Raw genomic sequence first — 23,588 nt, 5'->3', positions numbered from 1 at the left:
GATCATTAGTTGGGGAAATCAAAACGCCTCAAGAAAGCTTACCCAGTAACATTCCAGTGAGTGAAATATGGGAAGGCAGAGGGAGTTGGAAGTGACTCAGACACTGGGTCAAAATGGTTCAATCAGGAGGAGGCATGCAAGGTACTCAGGGTACAAAATTCAGTGAGGTGCTCACCGTCTGGGTCCTGGAAAAGCAGGTCAGCGTTTGCCTGACCTTTCCTCCTTAAGTTTGTCATCTTAAAAGTCTTATTTACCTTACTTTAGCCTCCGTCCTGGGTTTCATCAGAAAAGGTTTTCTCCTCAACTAATAATCAATAACAAATGGGACTGATTCCACTCTGAAATATCAGGATGCTGAAGGTGGCAGAACATATCACGTACCTTTGTCCTTTACCATGACTGTAACCTGGACTTTGTTGTGATCCTCCACAAGGTTGTGCAGCTTCACTGATTGCTACCAATTCAAAGTCAACGTTTAAGTATCAGATAGTCCATAACCGGAAAACCACATGATCTCAATACTGTAAATACCAAGCCTGTCACACAGCAAAACCTCCTTGGGCAAAGGCTCAGGCTCTACTTTAGCGTTTCTGCTTCCCTGCCCCAATCCCTACCGCAGCCAACCCCCGACTTATAGCAACAAATATGGTAATTAGTTTAGTGCTATTTCAATTCCAGGACACATAATGCACAACCACTGTCCCCAAGGACCAACGCTAAGTCCCCGAGGTTGTACTTCTTTTTTTTTTTTTTTAATTTTTTTTTTTTCAACGTTTATTTATTTTTGGGACAGAGAGAGACAGAGCATGAACGGGGGAGGGGCAGAGAGAGAGGGAGACACAGAATCGGAAACAGGCTCCAGGCTCCGAGCCATCAGCCCAGAGCCCGACGCGGGGCTCGAAATCACGGACCGCGAGATCGTGACCTGGCTGAAGTCGGACGCTTAACCGACTGCGCCACCCAGGCGCCCCGCCGAGGTTGTACTTCTTAAGGGCGCACGATGACACAAGGGAAGAACAAGACCATGAACAGATTAGGTTCCCTCTTGGTACCCGTTTCCTTGTCTATAAAACAACAAAAATGAATTTGATCTTTCCATTGTAAAAGCCTGGGAATATTTGAGTTATGTTTTGATTTTACGTGGAATTTTATCCCCTCCTTTACAAACTGGTGGATTTTCCCATTGGGTCAGTCTGGAGACTGAAGCCACGATGCTCCAGAACCCTAGTGCTTCCCCTTAGGCATTATTCAGCTTAGTTAACTCCCTTTTCCTCATCTGAAAGTGGAGATATTAACAGTACCTCTTCTAGAGGGTTTTCAAAATTTAAGTAATGCTTCTCTTAGTTATCCCTTTGGATATTACTCATTATGATGGTAAGAGCTCAGCAAGGGTTAATGATTAATAAGAAAGTTGCTGTTGGAAAAACAGCATTGTTTTGTCTAATGCATCCCCTTGGAAGATTTGCTTAGGGTGGAATTTACTGAGATACCACCCTGTGCTAAGTGGAGGAAATGGAAGCAGCCTGGAGAAGCGAAGGCAGCATCTACTGGGATAACTCAGGAGACAGGAAGGCAGAAGAGTGAGGGCAAATTGTCCACACAGTTCCATACACTGACTGTAGGCGACGCCATTGGCAGGGGCATCCCTGGAAGGCACTGCCTCCTTCTGTATGGACGTCACTTACTTGGATACTTCTAAGTAGAAGAGATCTGAATACCGTCAACAGTACTTTAAACATAGCTTAACCTAATTCAAGTATAAAACTTTCCCTTTTAGATGATAGGGTAAATTTATTTTTATCTGCCCTCTTGATGATTTTTAAGGTAGCCAGTGTCACTAGATAAACATTACACACAATTACACAATTTTCCTCTTGAGAGAAATTAATAAATTTGGTGTTTCTATTTATACAGAACAATTTCTTATTTACTCCATTTTTTTAGGAAAGGCAACACGTCAATCATTTGGATCAACTGAGTGGAAGAAATGGTACTGCTGTTTGTTAGGTACATAGTCATTGCCCTAACTTGACTTTCTGAGGCTTGCCTATTGGGGCATCCATTTTACTGATGGGTAATAGCGAGAAAGTCAGCATAGTTCTGGGACAAGAACACTGGATTCATTCAGGACTCCTGAGTCGTGGGTCAAGTTTACCCACTAACCAGCCATGTACCTGTATATAAGAAATTTCACTTTATGTTACTTCTTCTTTCTGTAAACAAATGACATTGAATTGAATCATTTTCAAGCTCCTTCAAAACTCAACATGTCTGATACGGATATGTTTTGCATATCAGAGATTTAGTCAAAGCCCCTAAGACTTCATAGAAGAAATAACCTGGGGTTTATAAATGGCTCACAGTATTATTATTATCAGACAGTTTAAAACAGTAAGCAACTACTACGTGCCAGGCACTGTTGTAAGCACTTGAAATGTATTGCTTGATTTTTTTTCTCTCAAAATAATCCTATGTTGATGTTATTGTCTCCAATGTACATACAGCAAAATAAAATGACCAAAAAGAAACAAAAAACAAAAAACAAAAACAAGCCAGGGTCTTGGAAATGTTAAAGTAACTTGTCTTCAATCATTTGCCTACTAAGTATTAAGATTGACAGTAAAACCTGGGTTTATCTGACTCTAAAGCCTTTTCTGTTGATGAATATGTTCCCCTAAAGTGCTTGAAAATAGCTTCTTTCCTTTAAGAAGATAAATAACCTTCCTTTGTGATAATTTTCTTTAAGTTACTTTCTTGCTTAGCAAACTCTTCTAGTCACTGCCATGAGAATTTCACCCTAGCTTAAGAGGATGATAATCGACACATTTGGAAGTGGCGAAGTATAAGTTCAAAATGCTCTAACTCTCAAAAATCATTATGGCATCAAGCTGGATTTATTCATCAGGTTTAGCATTCTGCGAAACCTGCCATGCTTCCATGCCTTCGTTCAAGCTATTACCTGGAATGCTCACCCAGGTTTTCTACCAGCAAACTCCTAATCCTTCACATAAAGTCTGGCTCAAACGTCATCTCCACTCCATAAGTCTCTAACATCTCAGAAAGAATTCATTGTTCTGCTCCCTGTGTTTCCGCCTGTATTAGTGTATGACCAATTCCATTACAGCCGTTTTCTTGTCAGGTCTCCTGTGTGAGGCAGGTGGTTCAAAGAGCCAAACACTCATCTATGTACCCCTGGAGTCTGTCACATAGTAGGCCCTCAGCAAATATTTACTTAATAGAACTGAATTATTCCACGTCTCCCAACAACACTGGAGAAGGATAATATAAGCCTCCTCTCTGAGCTAATGTATCCAGAAACTCTACAAACACAGGTTTCTATGACAACCAACCAGCTAGGAGAAAGCAGGTGCTATGATGCTTGCCGTGATTTGGAAGCTCGCTGCCTGATTTTCATTAGGCCCCCTCTGGTTTCTCCAGTCCCGGTTTAGTGGGACCAGGATCAGTTTCCAAGACTAATTTGCATATTGTTCTTATTCCGGCATCTGTTGCTGTGTGTCCTTGTGTTTGCCGTGGCTGGATTTCCTCCAGAGATGAGTAATGAGGGCACTAACTCAGGTGTCTTTTGAGCCCAGCTCAGTGATGGCGAAAGGCAAGGCACCATGGGTCAGATACTCTCAGTGCTATTTCTAGCGGCCGCCTGTGGAGCCAGCAATAGAGTATGCAACACGGCTCAGTGTAAATACAATTGAGTGCCAGCTCAATTTACACTCATGCCTGCACCAAACTTGTTAGAAAGGGGCTGCCGAGGGTGTTTCTTGGCATAGGCAAGGTGCCTCTCTCTTTGCTGCATGATTTGGGGCCACAGTAGATGCAGAAAGATAGTTTATTCCACTCCTGCAAACACCTCCCCTCTTGCAATTTTCAAAAGCTGTTATTTCTTTAGCATGATTTGTAAATGACGGTAGATGCTCCTTCCATTTCTACCAGCCCCTTTCCCAAATATTTTCATAATAAAATTATCAATCGTTTACTGCTGCAAGGAAACTCATAGGTCTCTTTGAGATTTTGCTCCGGAGGGACAGTGTGAAGTACTTGATGTAGAATCAGGAAACCCGGGGCTGGGATCTATAGCCACTATTACTGAGCAAGTCACTTCACCTCCCTGATTGTCCCCATCCCTCCGTCTCAGGTGGTGGGAGGACACCACAACCACATGCGTATCATTTTAGGGGCTGCCATGCCCCACACAAGCACACCTGTCACAGACGGGGGGAGCCCGTTACAAATTGTGCTAAAGAAATATTGATTGGTGAGCATTTGTGATTTAAACTGCAAAAATAGTTTCAGGAAACTGGCCCATTTTGTATAATGTTACAAGATCCCTTAGAGTTTGGGTCTGATAAGCTTTTGTTAACAAATATTAACTGCAAGGGCACCTGGGTGGCTCAGTCAGTTAACAGTCCGACTCTTGGTTTCGGCTCAGGTTATGATGTCACGGTTTTGTGGGTTCAAGTGCCCCATCAAGCTCTGTGCTGACAGCTTAGACTCTGCTTGGGATTCTCTGTATTTCTCTCTCTCTGTCCCTCCCCCCTCACACTGTCTCTCTCTCAAAATAAATCAATAAAACTTAAAAAAAAAACCCAAATATTAACTGCTAATGGAATTAATGTCTCCTTGTTAAAGCTTTTGCAGTTCTGCCATCAAGTGAAGTTCCCAGGTCAGTTACTATTTTAAACAAAGACATGTAGGGATTTTAAGATGTAGAACCTGAATATTTAAGATTCATTAAAGATTTTAAAATAAATATTGAGAAAATTACAAATAGAACAGAGCATGCCTACTTTTAGAAAAGAACTTGAGAAGCAAAACAAGAAACACAGAAACCCAGAAAAAGAGAAACATATTTGACTGCACACATTTTAAAATATCTGACAAAAGTCAAGTCAGAGGAAAAATGATAGACTAAGAAATAAAACTTTTCCACGTGGATGATGGATATAAAGAGACAAAAAATAGAAAACAAAAATGCATATATCTATTGGAGGAAAGTGTATCTAATCTCACTAATAATTAGTGGAATATAAATTAAAACATCATTGGGACACAATTTTTTAAAAACACATTAGATTGAAAAAAATTTAAACATCAATATATAACACTGGTGAGGATCTGGAGAAATGGATACTCTCATATGTTGCCGTTATTTTATTTAAGAAAATAATAAATATCGCAGGATCTATTAACATCCAAAATATACATATCTTTTGATTCAGCAACCTGGCTTTTGATTATTTTACTAAAAACAAATGCAAACACTCATATGTAAGGACACATCTATATTGTAGTTGTGTGTAATTCAGCATACCTGTGGTGGCAAAAATTGGAAAGGAAGCCCCCTATTTTCTGGAAATAAACGAATGGCTGAACAAATTATGATATACCATGGAATTTCACACCGTTATTTTTAAACGTGATCTAGAATTATTTATTTACGTGGTAGATGGCCGTTATATTTATTGTAAAGTGACAAATGCAAGTTCCAGATTAATGTACAAAGTATGTTCCTGTTTTATTAAAACAAATTAATAAATACATAAGTAAATCTCCACATAAACTTGTATTTCTCTGCATCTTATAGAGGAGAAAAAATGAAATATACATTTAGCTAATGATGACATAAATAAATAAATAAATAAATAAATGTATTGGGGATCTTAGTGCTTGAATTTGTCTTTTGGTGGATTCCTCTGGAACAACAGCTCTTAAGCTTTCAGAATGCATGACAAGCACCTGTTATGAAACTGTGAAAAAGCACAGATTCCTCTTGTTACCTTGGATATTTTGACTTAATGGGTCAGGAGCTTAGGAATCTTGACTAATTCTCTCACTGAAACATTGCCCTCTAGAGTATTGAATCAAACCTGTTTTCTCTGTAACCCTTCCCAACTCTCACACAGGAATCTCTATATTTCTTTTCCGTTTCCTTAAAGACAGTTATACCTACGTTCCAAATGAAAACAAAATAGCGTAAAGGAACTTGAGGAGAGACTGAAATTTGTCATAAACAGGTAGATGGGAAGTATATATTTAAGTCAGGGGAAATAGGTGGAAACGTCGTAAGGGGTGTAACACATCAAGTGGTAGCACCACATTTACTTGGGACCCATTGATTACAGGCAACAGAAATTGGTTAAACTGGTTTAAGCAGATGAGAAATTGTGAAGATGCAGGGACATCTCACTAACCTAAGGTGGGAAGTGAAGCCAGAGCTCCCAAGGGCTCCAAACAGGAGCAGGAAATGCTATGAAGAGCAGGTTATCCATTCGCTCTCTGTCTCTCTGCCCTCTCCCTTTCTGCTGGGCTCCGTATGGCTCACATCTGTGTCTCACTGTGTATTTGGTTCGTTCTTTGTGCAAGTTTTTTTCTCTGCTTGTCCACACACAAGGATCAAGGGTTGCCACCCTGGTCCTAGCATCACTTTTCACATCACATTCCTGACAGAGCATGACAGACAGCTCCAAGTCCTTAGGCTTGGATCCCAGGCTAAAAGATATATGGGCATGATTCCTGCTGATGGACTGGCTTCTGCTGGGTCAGATACCCCCTGTTCCAACTATGTGTGCCAGTGGAAAGAGAGAGCCACCTAGAGCAAACTAGTTGCAGGCTGCCAGAGTTCTCTAAGAGGAGCGGGGTTGCAGTGCTTGCCCCAAAATATGTGTACTTACTTTCATGCTTGTCAGGGAATAGGAGGCTGGAGAGAGTAACCCAAGTTCATGGGTACAGGCTCCATCAAAGTCCACTGTACTTCATGTCTTTGGGTCCTATGAGCTACTGGTACATATATATAATACATATCCCTTTGATGATTAGGGTAATTTAGACAGGTTTCTATTCTTCATACACATCCTGACTTGAGTAGTTTAGGACTAAAGTCCAACTGAACACTATTAGGGTCCAATAGGAATTAACTCCAGTTTGCAGCACATGCTCTCAGATTTCCAGTGGCCAGAAAATTTCTTACTAGCGTTCTAAAGTTTTCAAGGGCTTTTTTTCATTCCTTGTCAGTGGCCCTGGCAAAATGATAGAATCCTAAAATGGTGAGACCTAAAAAAGTAGGGTATAACCTCCACCATGTATATAGCTGAGGAAAGTGAGCCCAAGGAAAACAGAGTCCTCGGGCTCATATGAGTGAACCAGCGGTTGTTACCAGCCCTGTCCCGATGGTCCCATGCTGCCTCCTGTTCTCTTCAATCTCTGTACCCCCTCCCCCCCATCTGTCCCTTGCCAACTTTCCCTAACTTTTAATAATAAAAACAGCAACAGCAATATCAATGATAACAAGAACTAACATTTTACTAAGTGCCTACTATGTACCAGAAATATAAGTATTCAAAGTGATTGTTTCATTTAATTCGCTCAACTCTAACACCAACACACACTCGTGCCCACACACATACACACCTTCTACAGATGAGGAAACTGATTATAACAGCACCAAGTAACACAAACAGGAGAGGTAAGGGGGAGGTTTTCAATCTGACAAGATCTCCCTCCCAAAAGGCCTCAGAGAGTTCTGTGTTTTTCCTGAGAACATTTGGATGGTTTATGACGATATATCCGAGTGACTGTGCGTAGATGTTGCCCCAGTGGAAGGAACGACATGCGAGAAGGGCTGTATTCACTGATGTGTGACTTAAGCCAGAAAGTGTATGAATGGCTTGCACGTATCAAATCAGATATTCTATTAAGGAAAGATTTCTCAAAACCCAGAAACTAGAAAATCTATCTGCGGGCTTCACATTACATACCTTTATCAAATGACTAAGGTAAAAGCTTAGGACACTCTACTTTTCTATTGAGACTCAGCAGAATAGTCAGATCTTTATTGTCTTGGTGTCTATGGTCATGCTTTTGCTCAAAGGCCCAGAGTTCACCAGAAAGACAGTTACTCCCCCCCCCCCACCCCCAGGCCTTGGCAGCCAGGCAAGTTGCTGGGCACTCTTAACATCTTTGTGATATAAATTAGTTTGTGAAAAAACACACCTAGGTACTCACTGTTTAAAAAGGCAGAAAACCAGAAAGAAAACAAAGTCCTAGTAGCCTGCTCTCCAGCTCAAAGTATCTCCATTCATCTAACTTTTCATTTTTAGATCCTGTTTCCTAACTCTTTATTGTCTTTCTTTCATTTCTCATCAAAGACTTCATAACTCAAAATTTGTAGGATCTAAAACCAGATAACGAGCCGATATTAGATTTAATATTGTTGAGCCACTGAAATGGAATAGGAATGAAAGCTCCCTTTCAGTTAGGCTTATGTAAAGGCCCCACGTCTGCCTTTCTGACTTGTGCCCAGAGCTCACTGTGTGGACATCGAGAACTCATCTCCCTTCTCAACACTTGTGTTTGACTTTCATTCCCAGCTGTGACACTACTTTGGAAAGTGCCTTATGCTAAGGAAATATCGCACATGTGGCAGAGTTTCATTTTATGAGGAGCCAGAAGCTCTGACTCTGTCACAAAACCACACTCTGATTTGGAACAAGCTCCCTGGATCTTAGTTTTTTTCCCTGCAGATGAAGGATGAAACTTGAGACTAGGCGGTTTCAACAGTGCAGTAGAGTTGACAGGCTGACACGGTGTACCGTAACAATGCCCAGCCCCCAGCCCCATCTCTACAAAGCTAATTCCATAGTCAAGTTTTCAAAAACATACAAAAAATACAGTGAGACATCGTTTTTGGGGTTGCCTCCTGATTTTCAGGCTGATGATTCTTAAGCAAAGTAGCCAAACGTTTTCTAGAAAGATACTGTGGGGAGCTGAGACTTGCAGGGACTGTGGAGTTATAAGTAATATTCAGCAAAATTCTATTTCAGAATGCACTGCTATCTCATTTAGAAGACTGATTATTTTGGGGCACCTGGATGGCTCAGTCAGCTGCGTCTGAATCTTGATTTCAACTCAGGTCATGATCTAGCATTTCATGAGATCAAGACCCATTGGAATTCTCTCTCTCCCCCTCTCTCTTCCCCTTCCCTGCTCATGCTCACTTGCTCTCTCTCAAAATAAATAAACTTAAAAAAGAAGACTATTTTTAAAAAGGGAGACTTTAAATAGCTATAAGATGCGGCGCCTGGGTGGCTCAGTCGGTTAAGCATTTGACTTCAGCTCAGGTCATGATCTCACAGTCTGTGAGTTCAAGCCCCATGTTGGGCTCTGTGCCGACAGCTCAGAGCTTGGAGTCTGCTTCAGATTCTGTGTCTCCCTCTCTTTCTGACCTTCCCCTGTTCATGCTCTGTCTCTGTCTCAAAAATAAGTTAAAACATTAAAAAAAAATTAAATAGCTATAAGATGAACAATGATGGAAAGGTATGTTGTCATCATTAATCCATCAAAGCATTCTTTCCCACCATACTCAGATACAGCCTCGGCGTCCTTCTGAACACTGTATGCGGGTCAGCCTTCAGTCGATAAATCTGGGTTTGCAAAGACATTTACATCTACCTGCTATTTCTGAAGATCTCCTCCTGAGTTCTCACATTTAGTAAGCCCTTGTTTTTTGCTTTATGACTTAAGTTTCACAAAGCTACTCCTTGCTGTCAGTGGAAAACCCATAGGCTTTGCTTCTTGTGCACCATAAGCTAAATAGAACCCAACTGTGATTTTAGCTCTTACCTGTCGCAAATCATACACACTTAAGACAATGGAGATAATAGACAAGATGATGATGGCCACAGAGTATTCTATGTAACCTTGAGACAGCCACAAAGTTAGGGTAAAGGCTTGGAACACGTAGAATGGATTTAAAACCTGCAAGTACAAAAACAGCATGTGAGTCACTTGCATGGATCACATCATTCCAAAGAAATTGAAGAAGAAACAAAGAAATGGAGAAAACTTCCATGCTTATGGATTAGAAGAGCAAATATTGTTAAAATGTCTAAACTACCCAAAGCAATCTGTACATCCAATGCAATCCCTATCAACATACCACCAGCATTTTGTCACAAAGCGAGAACAATTCTAAAATTTGTGTGGAACCACAAAAACGCTGAGTACCAAAAAGTCATGTTGAAAAAGAAAAGTAAAACAATTCCAGACTTCAAGCTATATTACAAAGCTGTAATCATCAAGACAGTATGGTACTGGCACAAAAACAGACACATAGATCAATGGATCAGAATAGAGAACCCAGAAATGGACCCACAACTATAGGGTCAGCTAATCTTCAACAAATCAGGAAAGACCATCCAATGAAAGAAGACAAGCTCTCCAACAAATGATGTTGGGAAAATTGGATGGCAATAAGCAAAAGAATGAAACTGGACCACTTTCTTACACCATACACAAAAATAAATTCAAAATGGATGAAAGGCCTAACTGTGAGACAGAAAACCATCAAAATTCTAGAGGAGAACATAGGCAGCAACTTCTTTGATCTTGGCCACAGCAACTTCTTACCAGATACATCTCCAGAGGCAAGGGACATGAAAGCAAAAAAGAACTATTGGCACTTCATCAAGAAAAAAAGCTTCTGTACACCAAGGGAAATAATCAACAAAACTAAAAGGTAACCTACAGAATGGGAGAAGATATTTGCAAATGACATATAAGACAAAGGGCTAGTATCCAAAGTCTATAAATAACTTATCAAACTCAACCTCCCAAAAATAATCCAGTGAAGAAATGGGCAGAAGACATGAACAGACATTTCTCCAAAGAAGGCATTCAAATGGCTAACAGACACATGAAAAAAATGCTCAACATCACTCATCATCAGGGAAATACAAATCAAAACCACTGCCAGATACCAGGTACCACCTCACACTTGTCAGAATGGCTAAAATTAACAACTCAGGAAACAATGGATGCTAACAAGGATACAGAGAAGGGAGAACCCTCTTACACTGTTGATGGGAATGCAAACTGGTACAGACACTCTAAAACAGCATAGAAGCTCCTCAAAAAGTTAAAAAGAGCACTATCCTATGATCCAGCAATTGTACTACCAGGTATTCATTCAAAGGATACAAAAAAATACTGATTTGAAGGGGCACATGCACCCCAATATTTACAGCAGCACTATTAACAATAGCCAAATTATATCAATAACCCAAATGTCCATTGACTGATGAATGGAACATTACTCAGCCACCAAAAAAGAATGAAATCTTGTCATCTGCAACAACGTGGATGGAACTAGAGTGTATTATACTAAGCAAATAAGTATATGCTTAGAAAGACAAATACCATATGATTTTACTCATATGTGGAATTTAAGAAAGAAAACAGATGAACACAGGGGAAGGGAAGGAAAAATAAAATAAAAACAGAGGGAGGCAAACCATGAGAGACAACTATAGAGAACAAATGGAAGGTTGCTGAAGGGAGGTATATGGGGGGTTGGGTCGAATGGGTGAAGGGCATCAAGGAGGGCATTTGTGACGAGCGCTGGGTGTTGTATGTAAATGATAAATCACTACATTCTGCTGAAACCAATAATGCAGGACATGTTAACTAACTTGAACTTAAATAAAATCTTGGAAGAGAAAACAGATGATGTCATTTTATCTATTTTTTTAATCATTTTTTACAACACACAATGATCTCTAATATTGATGAATTCACTTAGAACTCAGTTTCAGTGGAGTCAGGGTCAAGCACATAGCATGTGCTATGGTGGAAGCAAAATTATTTTAAGCACTCAGAGCCTGTCAAAAATTGATTATTCTTATTTTGAATTTTGAAAAATGTTTTATCAATATCAAAATCTAACGATTTACCTTTCTAAACATTATTTACCTACAATGGAGAATTTAGTCTCTTAAAACACACTTCATCTCTGACCACTTTTATTGCAGTTTCTTCTTCCCATGCTCACATGCTGCAGATTTAGTCAAGTTGTGTGATGAAAATAGAAGACTGCATTTTTATCCAGATTGTTGAAAAATAACATATTCGTCACATCACAGGTTTTTAGCAAGATACTCTGAGCATCAGTCACGTCAGCATGGGCCCCTCCCTTGAACGGGATGGGGGGGTGGGAGTCATCTTACCCAAAACTGCAGTGAAATTCATGGGAAGAATGTATCATGAGCCCAAAGCTGGCCATCCATGCACATATATTTTGGTCTCTTTATTATACCTTTCACTTTTTTCATTCCCTCAATTGTCCCCATTTTGGTCCTGCTGGCCCCACTGTTAATAATGATAGCAGAGAGGGCAAACCTGACGAGGTAGATGTAGTCATCTGATGTACAGACATAGTGTGAATGACCAAAACAAGGAATATTTTCTTGAAGTGCTCTTTATGATGATTATGAATTAGATGAAATATTACCTAAAACTGGTGCCACACTGTTACCTCTACTTTCTATAATTCTCTAATATATTAAACTTCTACTTTAGTCCTCACAATGAACTGACATCCAGTTAGTAAGTTAATAGGCTGCATTTTAAGAGTTTCTTAAACCCTTGGATATATTTTGTGCATTAACAAAGCTTTTTTCTTTAATATTTCTTATTATTTCCATTGCAACATGCTTTTCTTACAAATTATAGCTCTTCTCTTTGCTTGACATAAAATGCTCTAATTGTAGATGATACACTAATGATAATATGATTTTGAGTTTATATAAACTCAGTAAAAAATGTGGTTAAATACTTCTTGTATAAGAAACAACACCATCATAAATAATTTAACTCCCTTATTCAATATTCTTTTGAAACCAAAATACAAAGTAATATTACTTGCTTTTTTCCTATTGAAGGCTTAGTAAGTAGATAGAGAAAATACTACCACTCCTTTCAAAATAACCAAATTGACACCTGGGAGAATCTTTGACAACCTGAAAATGTATTTGAACAGGAAGTTTAAACAGCAGCTGGCTTTTTGATAGTGGAGGAAACTGCATATGTGGGGGACATGGGGTATGTGGGAAATCTCAGTACCTGCTAATCAATTTTTCTGCGAACTGAAGCCTGCTCTAAATAAAAGTCTAATTATTTTGTAACATGTGACCATGCTAAACAAAGTGACCACTGTTGTGGATTAGAAATAGACTAAAAATGTGCAGTATGGAGTGGAGGTTAGCACAATCAGCTCACTGGGCTCCACCTAAGGACTGGAGAGTGGTGGGCTAGGGGCTCATGCTACAGGGAATATGATTGACAGTGTGCCACAGCGGCCGGGGACAAAACCAGCCTTGCTCTCTGACCCAGGAACAGAGGCCAAGGAATATCACAACCAGCAGCTGTTCACTGGCAGAGGGCAAAATGGAAAAGAACAAAGGTCATGGTGCCACTGTGAACTTGGCCAAACCCCAGCTGGCTAAAGGCCTGAATCTGCTTGATCCTGGGGAGTAGAGCCCCACCCTACAGGAGTTGGTTCTGAACTGAGGGCCATGGGGACTACCAAGAGGCAAACTCAGAGCCATCCTACAGGGACAGTGGACACAAAGAGAGAAATGTAGACAAGGAAAGTACCACTTAAGGGCAGCTCACCAGAGCTGCCTCCATCACTACCAGAGCTTCCATCACCATCACTAATAACTTCAATATTTGCAAATGACATATCAGATAAAGGGTTAGTATCCAAAATATGCAAAGAACTTATCAAACTCAACACCCAAAAAACAAATAATCCAGTGAAGAAATGGGCAAAAGACATGAATAGACACTTCTCCAAAGAAGACATCCAGATGGCCAACCGACACATGAAAAAATGCTCATCACTCATCATCAGGGAAACACAAATCAAAACCACAATGAGATAACACCTTACACCTGTCAGAATGGCTAACAACAACTCAGGCAACAACAGATGTTGGCAAGGAGAAAAAGGATCTCTTTTGTGTTATCGGGGGGAATGCAAGCTGGTGCAGCCACTCTGGAAAACAGTATGGAGGTTCCCCAAAAAACTAAAAATAGAACTACTCTATGATGCAGCAATTGCACTATTAGGTATTTATCCAAAGGATACAGGTGTGCTGTTTATCCAAGGGATACAGGTGTGCTGTTTCGAAGGGACACATGCACCCCCATGTTGATAGCACTATCAACAATAGACAAAGTACGGAAAGAGCCAATGCCCATTAATGGATGGATAAAGAAGATGTGGTATATATATATACAATGGAGTATTACTCAGCAATCAAAAAGAATGAAATCTTGCCATTTGCATCCACATGGATGGAATTATGCTAAATGAAATTAGTCAGAGAAAGACAAAAATCACATGACTTCACTCATTTGAGGACTTTAAGAGAAAAAACAGATGCACATAAAGGAAGGGAAACAAAAATAATATAAAAACAAGAAGGGGGACAAAACAAATAGAGGGACTCATAAATATGGAGAAGAAACTGAGCGTTGCTGGAGGGGTTGTGGGAAGGGGGTGGGCTAAATGGGTAAGGTGCATTAAGGAATCTACTGAAATCATTGCTTCACCATATACTAATTTGGATATAAATTTAGAAAAATAAAAAATAAAGTTAAATCAAAAAAAGGAAAAAAATAACTTCAAAGCACACAAAGAAAATATTTTAAAAAATAAATAAATCCACTAACAAAGAAAGAAGTCATTCCCAAGAAAATTGACATAATAAAGCAACCAGAGAAAGACTAAACTAATATGTTTAAAATCATCAAAAAGAGATTAGGGGCAGGAGATGCTCCGGAACATGGCGTCGTAGGAGGACAACTGGGCTCACTGTGTCCTGCTGATCACTTAGATTCCACCCAAACCTGCCTAAATAACCCAGAAAACCACCAGAAGTCTAGCAGAATGGATTCTCCTGAGCCAAGCGTAGACGAGAGTCTCATGGACGAGGGTAGGAAGGATGGAGAGGCGGTGTGCGCTACACGGACTGGCGGGAGGAGCTGGGCAGAGTGGCGGTCCGCCGGCAAAACAGAGCTCCTGAGTCTGGCTTGCAAAAGCGGAGGGGCCGGATGGAGTGTGTTCTGAGAGCAAACGGGACTTATCTGGAAGGTTATAAGTTAGCTCTGCTCGGAGAGTGGGAGGGCTGGAGGACAACGGGAGGGAGAGTTGTTGAGCCTCGGACGACAGAGCTCAGCTTGGCAGGAAACAAAGGCGCTCACCAGCACCATATTCCTCGCCCATCCCCCAGCCAAAATCCCAAAAGGAATCATTTCCTGACAGGGAACTTGCTTTCACTGCTCAAACACTGTGCTTCTGTGGATCCATCCCCTCCAGCAGAGGGTCTGACTCCCTCCCAGTGCTGCAGGGCCCCTCCCGAAGCAGATCACCGAAGGAAAAGCGAGCTGAGCCTACCCCTGCCACCCCTGTGCACCTTGCTGATCCACTCCAGCTAATACGCCAGATCCCCAGCACCACAAGCCTGGCAGTGTGCAAGTAGCCCAGACGGGCCACCCCACCCCATGGTGAATCCCCCCTTGGTGAGGGGAAGAGAAGGTACACAACAGTCTGTCGCCCCAGCGGTGGGCTGGGAGCAGACATCAGGTCTGACTGCAGCCCCACCCACCAATGCAACTTATTCAAGACAGCACAGGGGAAGTGTCCTGCAGTTCCCCACCACTGCAGAGACTATCCAAAATGACAAAAACGGAAGAATTCCCTTCAAAAGAAACTCCGGGAAATAGCGACAGCTAACAAACTGATCAAAAACGATTTAAACAATATAACAGAAAGTGAATTTAGAGTAATAGTCATAAAATTAATCGCTGGGCTTGAAAACAGTATAGAGGACAGCAGAGAATCTATTGCTACAGAGATCAAGGGACTAAGGAACAGCCAGCAGGAGCTAAAAAATGCTATTAATGAGATGCAAAATAAAATAGAGGTGACCACAGCTCGGATTGAAGAGACAGAGGAGAGAACTGGGGAACTAGAAGATAAAATTATGGTAAAAGAAGCTGAGAAAAAGAGATATAAAAAAATCCAGGAGTATGAGGGGGAAATTAGAGAACTAAATGATGCGCTGAAGAGAAATCATCTACATATAATTGGTATTCCAGAGGAGGCAGAGAGAGGGAAAGGTGCTGAAGGTGTACTTGAAGAAATCATAGCTGAGAATTTCCCTGATCTTGGGAAGGAAAAAGGCATTGAAATCCAAGACGCACAGAGAACTCCCTTCAGATGTAACTTGAATCGATCTTCTGCACGACCTATCATAGTGAAACTGGCAAAATACAAGGATAAAGAGAAAATTCTGAAAGCAGCTAGGGATAAACGTGCTCTAACATATAAAAGGAGACTAAGACTCGTGACGGATCTCTCTACTGAAACTTGGCAGGCCAGAAAAGAATGGCAGGAAATCTTCAATGTGATGAACAGAAAAAATATGAAGCCGAGAATCCTTTATCCAGCAAGTCTGTCATTTAGAAGAAGAGATAAAGGTCTTTCCAAACAAACAAAAACTGAGGGAATTCAACACTACTGAACCAGCCCTACAAGAGATCCTAAGGGGGATCCTGTGAGACAATGTCCAGAGGCATCGCTACAAGCATGAAACCTACAGACATTGCAATGACTCTAAACCCATATCTTTCTATAATAACACTGAATGTAAATGGACTAAATGCACCAACCAAAAGACATAGGGTATTAGAATGGATAAAAAAAAAACAAGACCCATCTATTTGCTGTCTACAAGAGACTCATTTCAGACCTGAGGACACCTTCAGATTGACAGTGAGGGGATGGAGAACTATCATGCTACTGGAAGTCAGAAGAAAGCTGGAGTAGCCATACTTATATCAAACTAGACTTTAAATTAAAGGTTGTAACAAGAGATGAAGAAGGACATTATATAATAATTACAGAGTCTATCCATCAGGAAGAACTAACAATTATAAATGTCTATGTGCTGAATATGGGAGCCCCCAAATATATAAAACAATTACTCACAAACATAAGCAACCTTATTAAGAATGTGGTCATTGCAGGGGACTTTAATACCCCACTTACAACAATGGATAGATCATCTACACACATGGTCAATAAAGAAATAAGGGCCCTGAATGATACATTGGATCAGATGGACTTGACAGATATATTTAAAACTCTGCATCCCAAAGCAACAGAATATACTTTCTTCTCGAGTGCACATGGAACATTCTCCAGCATAAATCACATACTGGGTCACAAAACAGCCCTTCATAAGTATAAAGGAATTGAGATCATACCATACATATTTTTGGACCACAATGCTATAAAGCTTGAAATCAACCACAGGAAAAAGTCTGGAAAACCTCCAAAATCATGGAGTTTAAAGAACACCTTACTAAAGAATGAATGGGTCAACCAGTCAATTAAAGAAGAAATTAAAAAAATATATGGAAACAAACGAAAATGAAAATACAACAGTCCAAATGCTTTGGAATGCAGCGAAGGCAGTCCTGAGAGGAAAATACATTGCAAGCCATGCCTACCTCCAGAAACAAGAAAAATCCCAAATACAAAATCTAACAACACACTTAAAGGAAATAGAAGCAGGACAGCAAAGACACTCTAAACCCAGCAAAAGAAGAGAAATAATAAAGATCAGAGCAGAAATAAACAATACAGAATCTAAAAAAACTGTAGAGCAGATCAACGAAACCAAGAGTTGGTTTTTTGAAAAAATAAAATTGATAAACCTCTAGCCAGGCTTCTCAAAAAGAAAAGGGAGATGACCCAAGTAGATAAAATCATGAATGAAGATGGAGTGATTACAACCAATCACTCAGAAACACAAGGAATTATCAAGGAATACTATGAAAAATTATATGCCAACAAACTGGACAACCTGGAAGAAATGGACAAATTCCTAAACACCCACACACTTTCAAATCTCAATCAGGAGGAAATAGAAAGCTTGAACAGACCCATAACCAGCGAAGAAATTGAATCAGTTAATAATCTCCAAACAAATAAGAGTCCAGGACCAGATGGCTTCCCAAGGGAGTTCTACCAGACGTTTAAAGCAGAGATAATACCTATCCTTCTCAAGCTATTCCAAGAAATAGAAAGGGAAGGAAAACTTCCGGACTCATTCTATGAAGCCAGCATTTGATTCCTAAACCAGAGACCCGGAAAAAAAAGAGAACTACAGGCCAATATCCCTAATGAATATGGATGCAAAAATTCTCAGTAAGATACTAGCAAGTCCAATTCAACAGCACATAAAAAGAATTATTCACCATGATCAAGTGGGATTCATTCCTGGGCTGCAGGGCTGGTTCAACATTCACAAATCAATCAACATGATACATCACATTAATAAAAGAAAAGATAAGAACCATAAGATCCTGTCAATTGATGCAGAAAAAGCATTTGACAAAATTCAACATCCTTTCTTTTTTTTATAAATTTTTTTTTAACGTTTATTTATTTTTGAGAGAGACAAAGCATGAACGGGGGAGGGTCAGAGAGAGGGAGACACAGAATCTGAGACAGGCTCCAGGCTCTGAGCTGTCAGCACAGAGCCCAACGCGAGGCTTGAACTCACGGACCGCGAGATCATGACCTGAGCCGAAGTCAGCCGCTTAACTGATGGAGCCACCCAGGTGCCCCTCAGCATCCTTTCTTAATAAAAACCCTCTTGGGGCGCCTGGGTGGCGCAGTCGGTTAAGCGTCCGACTTCAGCCAGGTCACGATCTCGCGGTCCGTGAGTTCGAGCCCCGCATCAGGCTCTGGGCTGATGGCTCAGAGCCTGGAGCCTGTTTCCGATTCTGTGTCTCCCTCTCTCTGTGCCCCTACCCCGTTCATGCTCTGTCTCTCTCTGTCCCAAAAATAAATAAAAAACGTGGAAAAAAAAATAAAAACCCTCGAGAAAGTCGGGATAGAAGGATTATACTAAACATCATAAAAGCCATTTATGAAGAGCCCACATCTAACATCATCCTCAATGGGGAAAAACTGAGAGCTTTTTCCCTGAGATGAGGAACACGACAGGGATGTCCACTCTCACCGCTGTTGTTTTAACATAGTGTTGGAAGTGCTAGCTTCAGCAATCAGACAACAAAAGGAAATCAAAGGCATCAAAACTGGCAAAGATGAAGTTAAGCTTTCACTTTTTGCAAAGGACGTGATATTATACCTGGAAAATCCGATAGACTCCACCAAAAGTCTGCTAGACTGATACATGAACTCAGCAAAGTCGCAGGATACAAAATCAATGTACAGAAATCAGTTGCATTCTTATACACTAACAATGAAGCAACAGAAAGACAAAGAAACTGATCCCATTCACAATTGCACCAAGAAGCATAAACTACCTAGGAATAAATCTAACCAAAGATGTAAAAGATATGTATGCTGAAAACTACAGAAAGCTTATGAAGGAAATTGAAGATATAAAGAAATGGAAAAACATTCCATGCTCCTGGGTTGGAAGAATAAATATTGTCAAAATGTCAATACTACCCAAAGCTATCTACACATTCAATGCAATTCCAATCAAAATTGCCCCAGCATTCTTCTCAAAACTAGAACAAGCAATCTTAAAATTCATATGGAACCACAAAAGGCCCCGAATAGCCAAAGGAATTTTGAAGAAGAAGACCAAAGCAGGAGGCATCACAATCCCAGAATTCAGCCTCTACTACAAAGCTGTCATCATCAAGACAGCATAGTATTGGCACAAAACAGACACATAGACCAATGGAATAGAATAGAAACCCCAGAACTAGACCCACAAACATATGGCCAACTCATCTTTGACAAAGCAGGAAAGAACATCCAATGGAAAAAAGTCTCTTTAACAAATGGTGCTGGGAGAACTGGACAGCAACATGCAGAAGGTTGAAACTAGACCACTTTCTCACACCATTCACAAAAATAAACTCAAAATGGATAAAGGACCTGAATGTGAGGCAGGAAACCATCAAAACCCCAGAGGAGAAAGCAGGAAAAGCCCTCTCTGACCTCAGCCATAGCAATTTCTTACTTGACATATCCCCAAAGGCAAGGGAATTAAAAGCAAAAATGAACTACTGGGACCTTATGAAGATAAAAAGCTTCTGCACAGCAAACAATCAACAAAACGAAAAGGCAACCAGCAGAATGGGAAAAGATATTTGCAAATGAAATATGGGACCAAGGGCTAGTATCCAAAATCTGTAAAGAGCTCACCGAACTCCACACCCAAAAAAAAATTTCCCAGTGAAGAAATGGACAGAAAACATGAATAGACACTTCTCTAAAGAAGACATCCGGAAGGCCAACAGGCACATGAAAAGATGCTCAATGTCTTTCCTCATCAGGGAAATACAAATCAAAACCACACTCAGATATCACCTCACGTCAGTCAGAGTGGCCAAAATGAACAAATCAGGAGACTATAGATGCTGGAGAGGATGTGGAGAAAGGGGAACCCTCTTGCACTGTTGGTGGGAATGCAAACTGGTGCAGCCACTCTGGAGAACAGTGTGGAGGTTCCTCAAAAAATTAAAAATAGACCTACCCTATGACCCAGCAGTAGCATTGCTAGGAATTTACCCAAGGGATACAGGAGTACTGATGCATAGGGGCACTTGTACCCCAATGTTTCTAGCAGCACTCTCAACAATAACCAAATTATGGAAAGAGCTTAAATGTCCATCAACTGATGAATGGATAAAGTTGTGGTTTATATACACAATGGAGTACTACGTGGCAATGAGAAAGAATGAAACATGGCCCTTTGTAGCAATATGGATGGAACTGGAGAGTGTGATGCTAAGTGGAATAAGCCATACAGAGAAAGACAGATACCATATGTTTTCACTCTTAGGTGGAACCTGAGAAACTTAACAGAAACCTATGAGGGAGCGGAAGGGAAAAAAAAAAGAGGTTAGAGTGGAAGAGAGCCAAAGTATAAGAGACTCTTAAAAACTGAGAACAAACTGAGGGTTGATGGGGGGTGGAGGGAGGGGAGGGTGGGTGATGCATGGTATTGAAGAGGGCATCTTTTGGGATGAGCATTGGGTGATGTATGGAAACCAATTTGACAATAAATCTTATATTAAATAAATAAATAAATAAATAAATAAATAAACTTGATAGAAAAAATAATAAAATCATCAAAAAGATCACAGAATTAATAATACCCCACCACCACCACCATTACAACCCCCATCAAAAACTTAAAATGAAAAAAACAGAAAATAATGAAACACGAATCTGTCTCTCACGGGTAGAGACTTTTTTTAATGGATTTTAATTTAAAACAAGTGGTTATTTAAAAAGGACCAGTTAGAAATCTTGGAATAAAAATATATTTATTGAAATATCAAAAAAATAAAAGGAAAAAACTTTCACAGACAGGAAAAGCATAAAGACAGAAGGGAAGAACAAAATGAAGTTATATGAACCATAGATTTTGTTCATATCCAAGTATCCGTGTATTGCCTAAAATTTCCTGAATACCAGGAAATAAAAATAAAGAACAAAAATTGTTTTTTTTTTCAAAGATAGATGAAACAGTTACCTGTTTAATAAGCAGCTTCCATATGGGCTGGATTTCTACCTCAATGGCATTGGGCCCACACACTAATCTTCTGTAAGAAATTGATCACCAATTAAGTGCCAAATCTAAAACCTCATTGAAAGGGTGGGTATCTTTTGGGATGAGCACTGGGTGTTTTATGGAAATCAGTCTGGCAATAAATTTCATATTTAAAAAAATTAAAAAAATAAAAATAAATAAAAGTAAAACCACATTGATAAGTGAGTACAACCAAACTAGGCAAAAGTCACTTCTCTACATTTAAGGCTCTTTGTGCCTTTAATAAAAAAATATTAATGTGCACATCCTAAAATATTAGTTTTAAATAAAACTACTTATAGTTTTAAATAAACTAGTTTAAATAAATAAACTAGTTTAAATAAATAAACTAGTTTAAATAAAATAGTTTTAAATAAACTATTAATGTGCACATCCTAAAGTATTAGTTTTAAAATGAAAGTGCATGATGGACAAAGTTGTTTTTCTAGTTAAAAAAAAATCTTAATGTTGGGGCGCCTGGGTGGCGCAGTCGGTTAAGCGTCCGACTTCAGCCAGGTCACGATCTCGCAGTCCGTGAGTTCGAGCCCCGCGTCAGGCTCTGGGCTGATGGCTCAGAGCCTGGAGCCTGTTTCCGATTCTGTGTCTCCCTCTCTCTCTGCCCCTCCCCCGTTCATGCTCTGTCTCTCTCTGTCCCAAAAATAAATAAACGTTGAGAAAAAAAAAAAAAAAAAATTTAAAAAAAAAAAAAATCTTAATGCAACTCAAGAATCAAAATGCAGTTAGAAAGGCATGTTGAGTTATTTTTTAAACAATTCAATCACATTCTGAGAACACCTAACAAGACCCAGATGTGACTATGTTTCTAGAATTCTCAGGCATTCTAGATTGCTCTTGATGTTCGAGATCATATATATCTTACCTTGGTCTCTTCAGCACCTAGGACAGGCCCTTAGTATATGAAAATAAATACATGAATGAATGAGCCAACAAACTAGAAGATGATATATGGTCTTCACATCTAACACTTTGCTAATCCACACATGAGTACATTCCAGTAAGAGGCCCTTATGTTTGTACAGCATCTGACAATCTACAGCGTTCTCACACAAGATTCTCTCGTTTGTCACAACGGTCTAAAGGAAAGGGCTAATATCTCCCATTTTGCCAATGGGAAAAACTATTCATTGTGTGTGTTCTGCCAAAGGTACCCATATCTAGTATTAATTGTGACAATGCAACTCTTAGCCTTTTATACGTATTATCTCCTGTAATCATCACATTACCTCTACGAGGTTTCATATTATCATCTTTATTATAAAGGAAACTGAAGTTCAGATAAACTCAGTAACTCCCCCAGAGCCACAAGAGCAGGAAAGAAGCGGATCCAGGTGTCACACCGTGGGCTCCACGACTCCACCTCACACTCCGTGAGCACTGATGGTGCAATGTGCATGACGTTTCCTGAATCTAAGGTGTAACAGAGCTCAGCCCAAGTTTGATTTCCAAGCCTCGCCTTTCCTACTGCAATGATTTGCATGGATCCCAGAGGACACAAACCAGGGTCTTCTGACTCCATGTGTGAAAACACTGAGGTGCAGAGATGCTGGGAGACAGAGAGGTCAAACAGCGTGTGCTGCTGGGTTTGCTGCCTGTGACTCAAGATTCCTTTCCTCTGGTACTCACAGGCATGCCCTTTTTTCCCAGTCAGGTGACAGACGTTGAGAATTAAGTTCGGCCCTGAAGTATACCCAAACTGACAGGGAACATCTCTTCCAAGTTCCACATTCAGTGATGTCACGTTGGTGGCTTGAAATCAATAGCTGTTGTTTTTCCCACAATAGAATTTGGCAGACTCTCCCCATCCAAGCTTTTCTTCTTCCAGAGAGCTGGGTTACCAACAGGGTGACTGGTCTGGGGCCCACATTAAGAGCTGTCTTGACCACCAAACATTTCTCCTTCTACTTCAGGAGGGTAAACAAAGGAGGCAGGAGCAGGGCATTAAGTGAAAAGAAAATGAGGAGGTGCACAACTGTCCTAAGACTATTGGATGGATGGGGGTAAGGTAGGTGTGGTTTTCCCTGTTTCTGTGAGATAAGAGAATTGCCTCAAGTCCCTGTGGACCTATCTACGACAGGCAGTGAGAGAGAAAGTGGCATCCAGTTCATGAATGAGTGAAGATAG

General features: G+C 40.2%; 1 protein-coding gene across 1 annotated transcript in view; it reads right to left on the bottom strand.

The window, feature by feature from the left end:
* The window catches only part of LOC124500936 (probable cation-transporting ATPase 13A5), a 115,713-nt gene that overhangs the window by 64,801 nt on the left and 27,324 nt on the right, over positions 1-23,588 (bottom strand). Inside the window, exons 6-8 of the mRNA XM_047064797.1 lie at positions 21,390-21,459; positions 9,634-9,768; positions 382-454 (exon numbers count right to left, since the gene is read on the bottom strand). Coding sequence (XP_046920753.1) covers positions 382-454; positions 9,634-9,768; positions 21,390-21,459 — 278 coding nt within the window. The remainder of the gene's footprint in view (positions 1-381; positions 455-9,633; positions 9,769-21,389; positions 21,460-23,588) is intronic.

The sequence above is a fragment of the Lynx rufus genome, unplaced genomic scaffold (genome assembly GCF_022079265.1).
Source record: "Lynx rufus isolate CCGP_SWC_20201006 ecotype Redwood Valley unplaced genomic scaffold, mLynRuf1.p SCAF_64, whole genome shotgun sequence".
NCBI classification, from domain to species: domain Eukaryota; kingdom Metazoa; phylum Chordata; class Mammalia; order Carnivora; family Felidae; genus Lynx; species Lynx rufus.
The sequence above is the reverse complement of the archived record's forward strand: the minus strand, read 5'-3'. Positions and strand labels throughout refer to the sequence as shown.